General features: G+C 39.2%; 1 protein-coding gene across 1 annotated transcript in view; it reads left to right on the top strand.

Annotated features, from left to right (window-relative positions):
* Nucleotides 1-13,051, top strand: part of LOC140493533 (tetraspanin-32-like) — a 78,053-nt gene extending 65,002 nt beyond the window's left edge. Inside the window, exons 6-8 of the mRNA XM_072592073.1 lie at nt 720-806; nt 3,960-4,043; nt 7,742-13,051. Of these exons, the coding sequence (XP_072448174.1) occupies nt 720-806; nt 3,960-4,043; nt 7,742-7,837 (267 nt within the window). The 3' untranslated portion in view covers nt 7,838-13,051. The remainder of the gene's footprint in view (nt 1-719; nt 807-3,959; nt 4,044-7,741) is intronic.
* Nucleotides 13,052-14,842: the final 1,791 nt, after the last annotated feature.

Genomic DNA, 14,842 nt, shown 5'->3' with positions numbered 1-14,842 from the left:
CATACACACACCCTAAATCCTGACCTTTGCTTTCCAAATAGAATGGCCTACACGACCACCAGGACTTTGCAATTGCAGGTCTTTTATGTGGACTTGAGATATGGCTTTGTTGGTAAATACACTGCACTGTATGGCATGAAGACATAGATGCCAGAAGCTCCGAACTCCATCTCTGGACTCTGCTGAGTAAGGAAATCCAATTAAGAATTTACTATAGTTGGAGTTGTAGAGCTGGTACTCATGCCCTAGTTAGGAAAGAATTAACTAGAGTTCAAATGAACGTGTTGTGTAAGTGTTGAAGCAGGAAGTAACTATGTCTGGCTGTGATGCTTTCAAAATATGAATATCTTAGTAATTCTTTTTGTTTATTTATGAAGACCTAGGAGAGGTACCAATGCTCTGACAATGACAACAACAAAGTCAGATCTTCCAGGATTAGAGAAAAGGAAAATGAGGAAATTAGGGGGTAAAGGAACTAAATGCTTTCAAATCTTTCGATTCTAAAGCACCGAATAAAAGTTTAGATTGTATCAATGAAATTGTACACAGACAGAAGTTATGTGAACCTGAATCATTTGAATGTATTCAGCTTCACTTTTAACATGGAATTTAATCATATTTCTGAATTAATATGTTGAACAAATCTCAGAACTACTGAAGTTGTAGTATTTTATCATGAGGCATAGCTAATTAAACAATCCTTTTTTATTCTCTTATAGTTTTTTTGCTGTGGAAAAAACTCAACATTTAGTCACTACAACAGTGTGGAGAATGAAACATGCTTTGCAGAAGGTACTCATCTAAAGGTATGGCAAGAACTATAACTAAAGACAGTGTTAAGGATTTGGTGTATGATTACAGACAGCTATAGGGACCAGGTCTGACATTATAGACAGCTATAGGGACCATGTCTAGGAATATAGTCAGTTATAGAGACCATGTCCAAGATTGTAGACTGCTCTAAGGAACATGTCCAGGATTACAGACAGCTATGGGGGCCATGTCCAAGATTACAAACAGTTAAAGGATCCATGTGCAGGATTACAGACAGCTGTAGGCACTATGCCTAGGATTACAGATAGCTATAGGGATCATGTCCAGCTATGGGGTCATGTCCAAGGTTAAACAGCTACAGGGACAATGTGCAGGATTACAAACAACTATAGGGGACCATGAACAAGATTACAGACAGCTGTATGGGCAGTGTCCAGGATTAGAGATAGATTTCGGAACCATGTTCTGGATTAGCGACAGCTGTAGGGACCACGTGCAGAATTACAGATAGCTGTAGGGACCACGTTCAAGGTTAAAGACAGCGATAGAGATTATGTGCAGGATTACACACAGCTATAAGGACCATGTTCAGGATTAGAGACAACTATAAGGACTGTGTGCAGGATTACAAAGAGCTATACATACCATGTTCAGGATTAGAGACAGCTACAGGAACCATTTTCAGGATTAGAGACACTTATAGAGACCATGAACAAGATTACAGACAGCTATAGGGACCCTTTGCAGGATTGCAGACAGCTATAAGGACCATGCTGATGATTACAGACAGCTGTAGGGACCTGGTCCAGGATTATGACAGTAGGAACCATGTTCAGGATCACAGACAGCTGTAGAGACCATGTCCAGGATTAGTGACAGTAATTGGGTAGGGATCAGATAATTTCACACAGCTATAGAGACAGTGACTAGTGCTGGAAGCAACACATTCATGATTAGAGACAGCAGTTGGAGATTGTTTAGGATTGGAAACAGTAGTTGCGGCCGTATCTAGAATGACAGGCAGTAGTTGGGACCATGTCAAGGATTAGAGACAGCAATTGGAACCATGCCTAAAATAATAGGCAGTGGTAGGGTCTGAATCTAGAATAACAGGCAATAGTGGGGTCTGGATTTAGAATAACAGGCAGTAGTAGTGATTGTTCCAATGATCAGAAGCAGCTGTATGGACCAGGAGGCAGCAGGAGGGAACATGTTAGGATTACAGGCAACATGAGGGATCATGCCAAGCAATGTCCTTAAGCACTGGCTATTTCAGAGTATGTGGGAGGGAAATTCAATTGTTTGAGTTGAATTGCAACCGTGTAGGCAAGTGTCAGTTATGTGGCTGCCCACATAGGCTGGGAACTCCTGTCTTTCCCAAGAGAACTTATTTTTGTAATCCTTAACCCTTTTACATAGCACCACTTATAGAAAATATGTATTTAAGCTTAGCTTTATTTTGGTTGCAAGATCTTCTCTGAATATTCTAACTCCCATCCTCTAGTTCCTCACCTTTTCTTGCGCCCATCTGGATCTCACTATGCAATACCCACCTCCAGTTTAATGCTAGGTTTTACTGATGATTAGGAACCAAGAACACACATTATAAATCCCCCATCCCACAACAACAGGAAGTTTTAACCCAGACCAAAATCACATCCTTCCATCTCCTCCAAAAACGACCACAAACTATCAAGATCAAGCATACACCTATTCCAATGGTTAGGGTTTAGTCCTATGTTAACCTTTGGAATCATAGTCTTTATTATATAATGAAATAACATTCTAACGAGCTGAATAACTAGGGAAGAAGGTAAAACTAAACAGTTGGGAAGGAATAAAATTTAGGAGAATATTGTAAATCAAAGATTAGAGACAAGCTGATAGATAAAGGTATTAATGTGGAAAATAATAGACAGTGAAAAAGAAGGGATAGTGTTTTCATCTCAGCTGACGTTATTACTAAACAAGTCAGATCTCAGCCTGAAATCTGATAGTTCAGACAAATCTAATGATGTGTCACTGGACTCACATTAAATCTGTTTTTCTCTCAACAGATGCTGCTGAGTTTCTCCAGCACTTTCTGTTTTTCATTAAATAAAGGGTTATCAAATTAAACAGCAAGAGAAGAGGGTACTGATGTCCATGATATATAAATGGTGTCCCTTTTTTTCAAGCTTTGCATCATACTCTTGATGAGTGAAAGATGAAAAGCTTAGACTTCTTGTCTCATTTTAGAAATGTTCAAGTTCTGTACTACCAAGCAATTATATTTATACCTGAGCAATTGTTGGATCTGTTTTGAGCAGCCTGAAGGGGCCAAATGGTCTATTGTTCATTCATAAATTTGATCTGCAGTGACATTGTTGTGCAGTCAAACTTGTCAGCTGTTCTTCACATAGTGACATCTCAGAAACAGTAATGAAATCAATAACCTTTTTGATGATGATGAATGAGGGACATGTGTTGCTCACGTTATTGAACAGATTCTTCTCTGCACAGTGTGACAAGATCGCTATCAGACAGCTTTGGTTATCCTATGTTTAAGAGCTCGCATAAAAGACAGCATCTTTTGGAATAAAGCACTCCCTCAGTACTACTTCGGTATGTTAATCTAGATAATCAATTCAGATCATTTGGTGGAATTTAAATTCACAACATTCTGTTAACACAATGGTGGATGCCCAAAATCCTAGGGGAAAACTTAGGAGCATGGAAATGCTAGAGCTATAGGTTCCAAGTGCAACAGTAGGGGTGATGAGCACAAATGAGATTAGGAGCCTTCCCAGAAAGATAGTTGTCTGATTGCACCCAAAATAAAATTTGGACTTTACTGCACTTTAGCATCCTGGCATTCCCTCTCTCTTGTGCCCATGATCCCTTTGCTCCTTTCTGATTCTACCCAGTTGTCCACTCTCCAGACTGAAAAAATGCCCCAATTGCACCAGATGAACAGCAACCCTTTTTTTTGGCTTCTGCCATCAAACTGTGCAGCTTTACTGCCTCTACCATTTGGTGAGAGACCTACCTAGACCACCAAAGCCAACCTAACTTTATCCAGCAAAGTTAGCTTATTTGTGTAGAAACGTATTGATAAATATTAAGCCCAGCTGAGAATGAAGGCATTGCTTCTGCTGTAGTGGCTTTCAATTGTGAGTTTTATAACCATGTGTTTTGTCCATTAGGATTGTCTTCAGGCAGTGGAGAATCGGATCACTAGCCTTATGGTTATCATTGAAGTACTGACGCTATTGGTGGGAACTGTGACGGTAATGTCAATCGAGGGCTATATTGCAATATCAATTTGATGCACGTCTTTGATACGTTTAGGATATTTTGAAAAGTGTAGGGAATTTTGCTAGGGGGACAGAACTTAATGAAAACTATATTTGAAGAAAAATGGGTTATCATCAAGGTTACTACTAATGTGCAGGATAACTACATGCTAATGACTATTTCTGTCTGTGTAGACAGTATCATTAACTGTCATTGTTAACAGAGTAAAATGAAAAATATAAACTCCACAGGACCTGTGGGAAACCACTTGGATGAATAAGAACCTCTGGAATTTTCATTTCTGAATAACTTTAAAGGGTGATATTGAATTGATCAACTGTTTTCAACGTACATGATTTACCTCCCTATCAAAGTCAATGGCAGATTTAGAACTCACCCTCATATCCCATTTCCAAATATACTACAGGCGCTGACTACAATTCCTCATACAGATTTCCTATTGCTGAAGGCAAGCAATCACTGCTGCATCTTTGATAAACAGATTGGTGTAGAAGCTTAATTGTTAACAGGGAAAATATTTAGAGTTTTTAAGAGGTACCATACCACCTAGCAAACACTGCATAGAAGTTTGTATCATTTGTGTGGCAAAGGATGGTGTTAGAATCAATGGCTATGTCGGTCATGTATCAGCTGAGCAACATCCATAAATGCTGTGCAAATCACTCATTATTTCATGCAGAACCTAAGTGATTGCTGCCTGTTCATTTTACAACTGAACAAGTTACATCTGCTCAACAATACTGTTCATTCAAACATCGTCTGATTTCATGGGTAGATCTGTTATGTATCAGATGCCTCCTGTAGCTCTTACATTGTTTTCTAGCTAAGGCTATTTAAGGATCACAGCAATTAACAAAATGTTGCTATTACTTAAAATAATACCCTCAACAACTTATTGTGGAGTTTCCGCCAAATATGTTATGACTATTATTACTATTCTGATCCATTTCAGCTGTGATCTGATTTAATGGCAAAACATGCTGGATTTGCCAATGTCTCCATAATTATAGTTTGTCATAGATGACTTTGGTTATCACCAAGTGACTGTAGGCACAGGGATCCTGAACCATGGCACACTGGTCTATATATTGCCAAAGTGATTTTACTGTGCACATATCTATTTACAGGAGAAAGTGAGGACTGCAGATGCTGGAGATCAGAGCTGAAAATGTGTTGCTGGAAAAGCGCAGCAGGTCAGGCAGCATCCAAGAAGCAGGAGAATCAATGTTTCGGGCATGAGCCCTTCTTCAGGAATGAGGAAAGTGTGCCAAGCGGGCTAAGATAAAAGGTAGGGAGGAGGGACTTAGGGGAGGGGCGTTGGAAATGCAATAGGTGGAAGGAGGTTAAGGTGAGGGTGATAGGCCAGAATGGGGATGGGGGCGGATAGGTCACTCCGGCCTATCACCTTCACCTTAACCTCCTTCCACCTATCGCATTTCCAATGCCCCTCCCCCAAGGGTCTCCTCCCTACCTTTTATCTTAGCCCGCTTGGCACACTTTCCTCATTCCTGAAGAAGAGCTCATGCTCGAAATGTCGATTCTCCTGCTCCTTGGATGCTGCCTGACCTGCTGCGCTTTTCCAGCAACACATTTTCAGCTCTGATTTCCAGCATCTGCAGTCCTCACTTTCTCCTATAAATAGGTATGTGCACAGTAAAATCACTTTGGCAATACACAGACCAGTGTGCCATGGTTCAGGGTCCCTGCTTCTACAGTCATTTGGTGATAATCAAAGTCATCTATGACAAATTATAATTATGGAGACATTGGCAAATCCAGCATGTTTTGCCATTAAATCAGATCACAGCTGAAATGGATCAGAATAGTAATAATATATTTGGCTGAAACTCCACAATAAGTTGTTGAGAGTATTATTATAAGTAAAAGCAACATTTTGTTAATTGCTGTGATCCTAAATAGCCTTAGCTAGAAAACAATGTAAGAGCTACAAGAGGCATCTGATACAAAACAGATCTACCCATGAAATCAGACGATATTTGAATGAACAGCATTATTGAGCAGAGACTTTGCCAATGTAACTTGTTCAGTTGTATAATGAACAGGCAGCAACCACATAGGTTCTGCATGAAATAATGAGTGATTTGCACAGCATTTATGGATGTTGCTCAGCTGATACATGGCTGACATAGCCATTGATTCTAATACCATCCTTTGTCACACATATGATACAAACTTCTATGCAGTGTTTGCCAGGTGATATTAGATGATTAGATTAGATGATTAGATGACTTACAGTGTGGAAACAGGCCCTTCGGCCCAACAAGTCCACACCGCCCCGCCGAAGCGCAACCCACCCATACCCCTACCTTTACCCCTTACCTAACACTACGGGCAATTTAGCATGGCCAATTCACCTGACCTGCACATCTTTGGACTGTGGGAGGAAACCGGAGCACCCGGAGGAAACCCACGCAGACACGGGGAGAACGTGCAAACTCCACACAGTTAGTCGCCTGAGGCGGGAATTGAACCCGGATCTCTGGCGCTGTGAGGCAGCAGTGCTAACCACTGTGCCACCGTGGTACCTCTTAAAAACTCTAAATATCTTCTCTGTTAACAATTAAGCTTCTACACCAATCTGTTTATCAAAGATGGACCTGCTGCACATTTCCAGCAACACATTTTCAGCACGTATCTATTTACAGTAAGTATTTCTTTTCATCATCATGCAGGCCATCATCTAGATACTGGTTGAAAAACTCCCATTGTTGGGAAACAGCAAAGCATCTTGAAAGTGCAGTGTATGCATACCACTGTACTAGGTCCAGGATGTGAGGACCCAAGGATTTGATGATGCAAGTTAGTTGTCTTAATACGGTATTACATAGACAGTATGTTTAAAATGAAGGCAATCACTACCAGCAAAAGCAGCAAACTGACTAAAGGACAGAAAACAGATAGGTTAAATTCTGATATTGCTTGGTTACCAGTGTTTGTAATTTTACTGCTCTTGTCCAAACATTTCTGCACAGACATGATGGGATGAGTGGTGGTGTCCTGAGCCAACTTTTGTGCAAATACATTGGCTGGGCAGCTGGTTTGCAATGCAGAATGATGCCAATACATATGGGTTCAATTCCCACAACAGCTAAGGTTATCATGATGGACTCTCCTTCTCAACCTCCTGCTTGCCTGAGGTGTGGAGACCCTCAGGTTAAACCACCACCAGTTATTTGTCTCTAATGAGGGAGCAGCCCTATGGTCTGGTAAGACTATGGTGATTTTACCTTTAATTTCCATAGTCACTTTACTTGGGAGCAGAAACTAAAATATTAACATTTCCAGAAGACACAAACGTGGAGTGGTGGTTGACTGAAAAAAAAGTATAAAAGGCTTAGACAAAGGTAGGCAAGTATGTGTAAAATGAAATGGGAGGTCATACAATTTCAGACAAACTAAAAAGAAATACACACCAAACAGTAAATCTTTAAAAAACAGTTAAAGGATAGGGGATACATTTTTAAGTGGCAGGGTTTTTATAAGTAGTGGCAATTTGTTCACCATTATGGAAAATTCTAACACCAAGTACTGGAGGCCACAATTAAGAGGTTGGAATTGAAAAGGAAATAGGATAGAACTTAAGACTTTTTAAAAACAATTTCATTGTTAATTATTGATATTAATTCCTGCATTTCTGTTGTCATTCCAGGTCTATGGAATGATTCTGACTGCTTTCTTCTGCTTTGCTGGTTACTATACTGAGGATTGGCACACGAAAGGCAAGTACCAGGTGGCAAAGCAGTAGTGAGCACCAAGCTGAAATCAGAAACTAGGCATCGGTCAGCCAGGATGAGACACCTGTGAAGTGAGGGTTTTCCGGATATTGTGAAAGATGTCACTTCTCAGAGCTCTGAGTCTCTACACTGAACATTCTTACTTTTTCATTCTGAAAGAAGGCAAATTAATGCATTTCTACTTCACACCAATCTGTTGTGTGCTCAGGTCAATCCCCTCCTCACTGCATTGCACCTAAAGATTCTGCTTCTGAAGAGTCCTGAGCTTTGTTGTTGTAACAGTGAATTGTGATATTGTGACCTACTACCATGTGATTTCTCTTAAAGTACAAATTTTGAAAATGGCAAATGGTGTTAAAAGTTAACAGCAGGAACCTCAGCAATTCTTACTGGGATTGGCAGCTGGGATGAAGGAACATATGGACATAAGAACAGAAGTAGGCCATTCAACCCCTTGAATTTGACTATACGATGAGATCTGCTATTCAGTTAAATCACTGCTGATCTATTTCTCAACTCCATCTACTTATTTTGCCTCTGTATCTATTTGTTTTATTGATGGATTTTAGCCAGGCAATCTCAGAATAAATTATTAATAAAGCTAAAATCAACTACTTTTTACGGCAGAGTCTTTCACATTTCTGTCTCCCTTTATGGGAAGAAATATATCTTAACTTTTCTCATGAATGGTCTTGCTCCAACTTTAATGTTTTGTTCCCTTGTCCTAGACTGTTCCACCATTGAAAGATGTAGAAGGCTGATCAATGTCAAGATTGATCCTCTTCATGATAGCTTGTGTGGGAGGGTGGGAAGAACAAGCATCTAGGCTGAAGAAGAGGTGGGGTAGAAGTGGAAAGAGGAATTATATTAATGATCAGAAAGAGCAGCTAGGTTGATGGATAGATATTAGGAGCTGAAAAAGAAACTTGTCTTTTTAAAATTCTTACAAAAAGTTAAGCTGGAACAGCAAGTAAACAGCCCCATTATCACTGCTATGGAATAGAATTTGGTAGTAATGTTCAACTAACCTCTTTGAAAAGAAGCCTGTGTGTATTAATCAGTACTTGGAGTTGCAGCCTGCTATGTGATATTTTTATGTTATTCAATGACTATCACTTCCTCTTCTTTCAATACATATTGGGCACCATAATTTTGGTGTCTGAACAAAGCATGTTCATTACCATGTATCTTTACTATTAGTCCACATCTCTCAGGCCGCCCATTGACTCATTATAATGGCTTTTCAGTCTTATTCCCATTCCACTGCATCTCACTGAGGCTATATGCTTCCCTTGCATGTCACTAACATTCTCACTAAGCTGGAATGTTTCGTTCTGCCTTTAATTGAAGGGAGTTCTCATATTGTTGTCATAAAGAGTTAAGTTCAGCTTGTTTGGAAATTAAAATGTTTTACTGTTTGGTACTCATTGTGTGACTCACACACAGGCAGTGAGATGACATGATTGACAGATGAATAGCACTAATGTTTAATAAACAATATAACTTCTGTACGATGCAGCCTCCACTGATGAAAGGATGAATTATACGATGTTCTTAGCTCCTTCAGATGGACTTTACTGAAGTGAGAGTCTGTTTGTTACATTTAAACACAGTACTAAGACCTCCTCCTCTGACTCAATAAGCTATTGCCAGCAGTGATCCACCTGCGTGGTATTAAGCAAGGGATGCCAAACATGTGCCAGGATTAATCCATTAAATGCTAGATTGGAACAATTGATGTGATGCTTCATTTAGCCCAGGTTGATGAGAAAAAGTTACTACCCACTCAAAATCATTATTCATTACTGGATTATGCATGTGCAGACCTCAGAAACAAAGAAAATAGGAACAGGAGTAGACCATTCAACCCTCGAGTCAACTCCATAATTCAATATGATTGTGACTGATCATCAAGCTCAATACCCTGATCCTGCACCCCCCCCCAATCCCTGATCCCTTCAGCTACAAGAGTTATAACTCTCTTCTTCTTGAAAACACATAACGTTATGGTATCAACCACTTTCTGTGATAATGAATTCCACAGGCTCACCATTCTCCTGGTGAAGAAATTTCTGCTCATTTCAGACCTAAAAAGTTTACCCTTTAATTCTTAAACTATGCCGCTGGTTCTGGACTCCCCCAGCATCACAAATGTTCTTCCTGTATCTGACCTGTCTAGTCCTACTGGAATTTCATAGGTTTCTTTGAGACCCCTCCTCATTCTTCTAAACTCCAGTGAATATAATCCTAGCCAACTCAATCTCTCCTCATATGTCAGTCCTGACCTCCCAGGAACTAATTTGGTAAATCGTTGCTACATTCCCTCCGTAGCTCCATGGGCTCCATGGAGCCCAAAACTGCACAGTGTATTCCACGTGTGGCCTCACCAATGTATAATTTCAGTAAGACATCATTGTTTCTGTACTCGAATATTCACACTATGAAGGCCAACATACATTCTTTACCGTCTGCTGCACCTGCTCAGATGTCTACTGTCTGGAGAAATTGTTATCACTGTCAAAGTAGAATTCTCCAGATATGACAACATTCTAAATATCCAGCCTGATTATGGAATAGCTGCTGAATAATCAGCTGCTGGTCCATATTTATACATATGTGCTGCTTTAGATATTGCACAGGCATTCCCTTAAGAAAGAGCGAACCTGTATTTATCTGAACCTTTCATTCTCAGGACGTTGCAAAACACTTCACAACCATTCAAGGACCTTGGATATGTGGTCTTTATGATTACATTAGCAAAGGAAAAGCAGTCAGTTTGCACACAGCAAAGTCGGACACACTGCAGTGAGATAAACAACTGGATTACCCACTTCTGAGACAGTTGATTGAAAAATCAACTGCACATCTCCTATTCTTTTTCATGTAATTGTCTGTCATGGAATAATCTATGTTCAGTTTAGGAGAGGCAACTGATGCTTCTGCTTAACATTTCATCCAAAAGACAGACCTTTCTACTGTACAGCAGTGTGTCTCCCTTTCAGGATTGCACTGACTTCTCAAGTCAGAGTAGGTGCTCATCTCTACAGTGAACTCACAAATTGCTAATTCAAAGATGAGTCTGTTACCAGCGGGCTGATGCTGATATATGTAGAAGCTATGGGAACTATTTCTTCAACAAGATGTTTGTCTGAAAATATGAGGAATAAAAGCTTATCATGCACCATAATTGAATGGTGGCGCAGACTGTGTGGGTCAAATGGCTTAATTTTGCTCCCATATCTTATGGTCTTATGATATTTAAATGTCTCCATGATTTTAACAAATGTAGCACATTACAAACAAAAAAATCACTCAGTGTGATTGAAACAGAATCATACAGGCAGACTGGCAAAATACAACACCAGTAATATACAAGTATATAACTAGATAACTAGATCCAGCCAGCAAGACCAGAAAGAGCAATATATAGGCATAAAGCCGAACTTCAATGGAATAAAAGAAATTCAAAACTTTAGAGAGAATTCCATGCAGAATGACAACAGGAAAGTTTCATAATTCAGTACTAGGCAGGCTGGCTATTGATGTTGTAAAGGAAATCATCCACGAGCTCAAAATGGCAACTCAGGTTTAATTATGAGCTTTTGGGAAGCCATGAGATAGTTGAATTGTGTCACCTTTCCAAACTGCCTCTGTTGCCAGCCAAAGAAGAAATTAGTGTAATTGCTCACCTTATTGAATAATTGATTTGTGACTTTGACGTGAAGGGGACAAGCAAACCATCTGATCATGCTGGTGTTACTAACGTTAATCAGACAAGAGCTTTATGTACAGGTGGCTATTTATGAGAATTTACAGTGACTGGGCCTGACTGACATCCCACCAAAACAGGCAGTAAAAGGCAACTGGCTAGCTTCACTCAGCTTAGATTCATTGGGCTGTGTAGGCTGGGAACATATTGCACCACAACTGGGGATTTTTAGGCTAAAAAGGTAGTTTCAGCTACACAATAAACAACTCCTCTATAAAGTGAATAAGCTGGTTCACCCATTAGTAATTCAGAACCCTGTGAAAACTAAGCTTAACGTATAGGTACTCCACACTCCGGATATTATGAGTAGAACTGATGTGCATCGTAATAAGTCATGTCTAAACAAAATATCATACATTATTATATTTTATATTAGCTTGTAAAACAGGAACTAGATAAAATGCAATTCTACCCTGTGCACCCTTCAATCCAGATAACTGTCCAGATTTGGAGCTGGCAAAAGATAGCCCCTGTATTTTGCCACTTACTAGACATAGTAGAAGGTGTCCCTATCTTTACGATCACTCAGAGAGTCTCGTGAGGTTTACAAAACTTCTGCAAAGATTGTGATCTTAATGCTAACAAGCACATTTGTGAAAAATAACATGGGTTGATAAGGTATTTAAAATCTATTGATAATTAAAAAGAAATGACTGCCAATAATGAAAACATTTTCATTTACCTGCACCATTCTGTGTCCAATCAGTGCTGAAACATAGTAACAGTCAGCAATACGTCCAAGGCATCATCTAGTTGTTGAAGTGTAGGGGTAATTAATCAACATCCAAAATAAAATTGCAGTAAGATTGCCCTAATAAATCAGTTTCAGAATTTAGAAATTTCATGTCACACTCAGGTGACTCCACCACACTATGCACTATCACACACATTTGTACACATAGACACATATACGCTCTCTCTCACGTACGCACTCGCACATACACACTCACACCCTCTCACAGGCAAATACTTTCTCACACTCACGCACACTCTCTCTTAAGCGCACACACACTGTCACACACGCACACACCATACACACACACATATATAATCCCTCATATTCACATAAACTCTCTCTCAAGCATACTCACAGACACTCTCTCTTTCTTTTAAACTTTGTAAATGAATCTGCTCTGACATAAACACAGTCTTAAAACAAGGCCTCACACCTAAAATGCATTTTCTGACCTTTATAATGCCTTCACTAAAGTGGAGGCTTGGAGACATTTAAGTATCATAAGACCATAAGATAGTGATGATAAAACCTTCAGTTATCTTGGGGCAGTGACTTGAAAGAAATTCTGGGATTTACGTATTAGTCAATCGAAACCTGCATCTCCATTCTTACAGATTAAAGACTTAGAAGCCATCTGGGTTTGTTCAATATAGCCATGACTCTTTGATCTTTTACTTACAAATTCTGTGCCCAATGTATTCTTTCTCGCTAGCTGCCTGAGGAAGGAGCAGGGCTCCAAAATATTGTGGTTTCAAATAAACTGTTTGACTATAACCGGGTGTCATGTGATTTTTGGTTTTGTCTACTCCAGTCCAAAACTGGTACCTCCACATCATTGAAAGATGTTTGAGAGAAAGAGGATACAGAAACAGAACAGAGGACTTTTGAGAAGGATGGGCACCAGTAAAAATTTGTTGGCTGAACAACTCGCTGTATTGTAATGTCCATGTAATTCAATAATCTTGGTCATTCTTATGTGAACCATTTCTGAGTTCTTTCAGAGTAAGGCAATTAAAACAGAAACACTTCTTCAGAACTGGCTTTATCATTGGCCTATACCATGTCAGCATAATGTTTTCTGTGTTGTAGTCTAATGCTTTCCAAATGTGACCACCACATGACGTGACTTAACAGCTGCTTCACAATGGTTAAATATTTTCAGGGCATCTTCAATGATTATTCCCAAATGTTTCTCCTTTCAGCTTCTGCCAATGAAGACTCATTCATTTTCTCCAAAAGCATGTCCAACCATTAGCCACATTCACAGATGACTCCTATTTCAGTATCAAATACACATTCTGTTTTCTGTCCCATGTACATTGCTTCATCGATATTAAAATCAAACTGCTTTGCTGTATGAAAGACAGAACAAAAGGAAGACTGTTTCTCCATTGCAACAGGGACTGCATTTTAAAACCCATTTCACTATGTGAAGACTTTTTTGGGACTACCTGAGGTTATGAAAGTTGCTATGTAAGTGCAAGCTTTTGTTCTTAATAACTTTTATCCCTGTAAATGGTTTCTTTAGAGATGCAGATCAACTTTTCTTTATTTTCTGCTGACAATTTTGAGACGTCAGTACATTTAATCTTACAAATGTTCTATGTCATGATTTGTGAACATTGGCAATCCCACAATGTTTCCCTATGGAACTCTACTGGTCACGTTTTCCAGGCTTTTCCACACGTTGTCACTGTTATTTGCCTACAAAGTAATTCTCAGTCAAGCTATATAATTTGTCATATTTTCCAAATTGTTTCCATAGGGATGTTTGTTCATTTCTCCAAAATTTCCAGAATACTACATTTATAGGATTACATGGTCCATTAGCTTAATCATTTTCTTTAAGAAATGTTATAGATTTGTAAAGTACAATCAATGATTATTCTGCCTATGCCTATGATGCCTTTGCATTTGGGTGTTCATTTAGAGCACTAGGCAAACTTTCCTCAACTATTTTCTCCAAAAACACGTCCAACCATCAGCCTGTAATTGTTATATTCATGGATGACTTCGATTTCAACATCAGAAAAACTTCTGTTATGCTGAAATTCTGAGGTATCTCACCAACAGATGTAAGTCGGATTAATATTATCCACAAATATCATGTTCGTTACTTAAGAATTCTCAGGAGTATCTCACCAGCCCAGGGATACTCAGAATATTTAATCTTTCTATTTTTGGACAATACATTGTATATATCTCCTATAAGATTTGTAGACTATTGAGTACCATTTACGACAACTAGAACTCATTCACACCCATCCGTTGCGAACAAAGCCTCATTATATTCTGATCATTGATCATGAGTTTGTGAAAAACTGTGTATAAATACAAGCTCTTTCTTTTCACATTATAGCAGCAGGCAAAGAAAGATAGTGGTGGTAAAGAAGGAGGAAGAAGAGATGTAATAATCTAGTCAATTATAATGATGACAAACAGGATAGAACAGAGAGATTGCAGGCCACACTTGATTTTCTCTAGGAGATCTTCTATAAGTCCATCACATTC

This window comes from Chiloscyllium punctatum, chromosome 22 (assembly GCF_047496795.1).
Source record: "Chiloscyllium punctatum isolate Juve2018m chromosome 22, sChiPun1.3, whole genome shotgun sequence".
Taxonomy (NCBI): Eukaryota; Metazoa; Chordata; class Chondrichthyes; order Orectolobiformes; family Hemiscylliidae; genus Chiloscyllium; species Chiloscyllium punctatum.
Note: the sequence above shows the minus strand (reverse complement) of the source record. Positions and strands in the feature narration are given on the sequence as shown.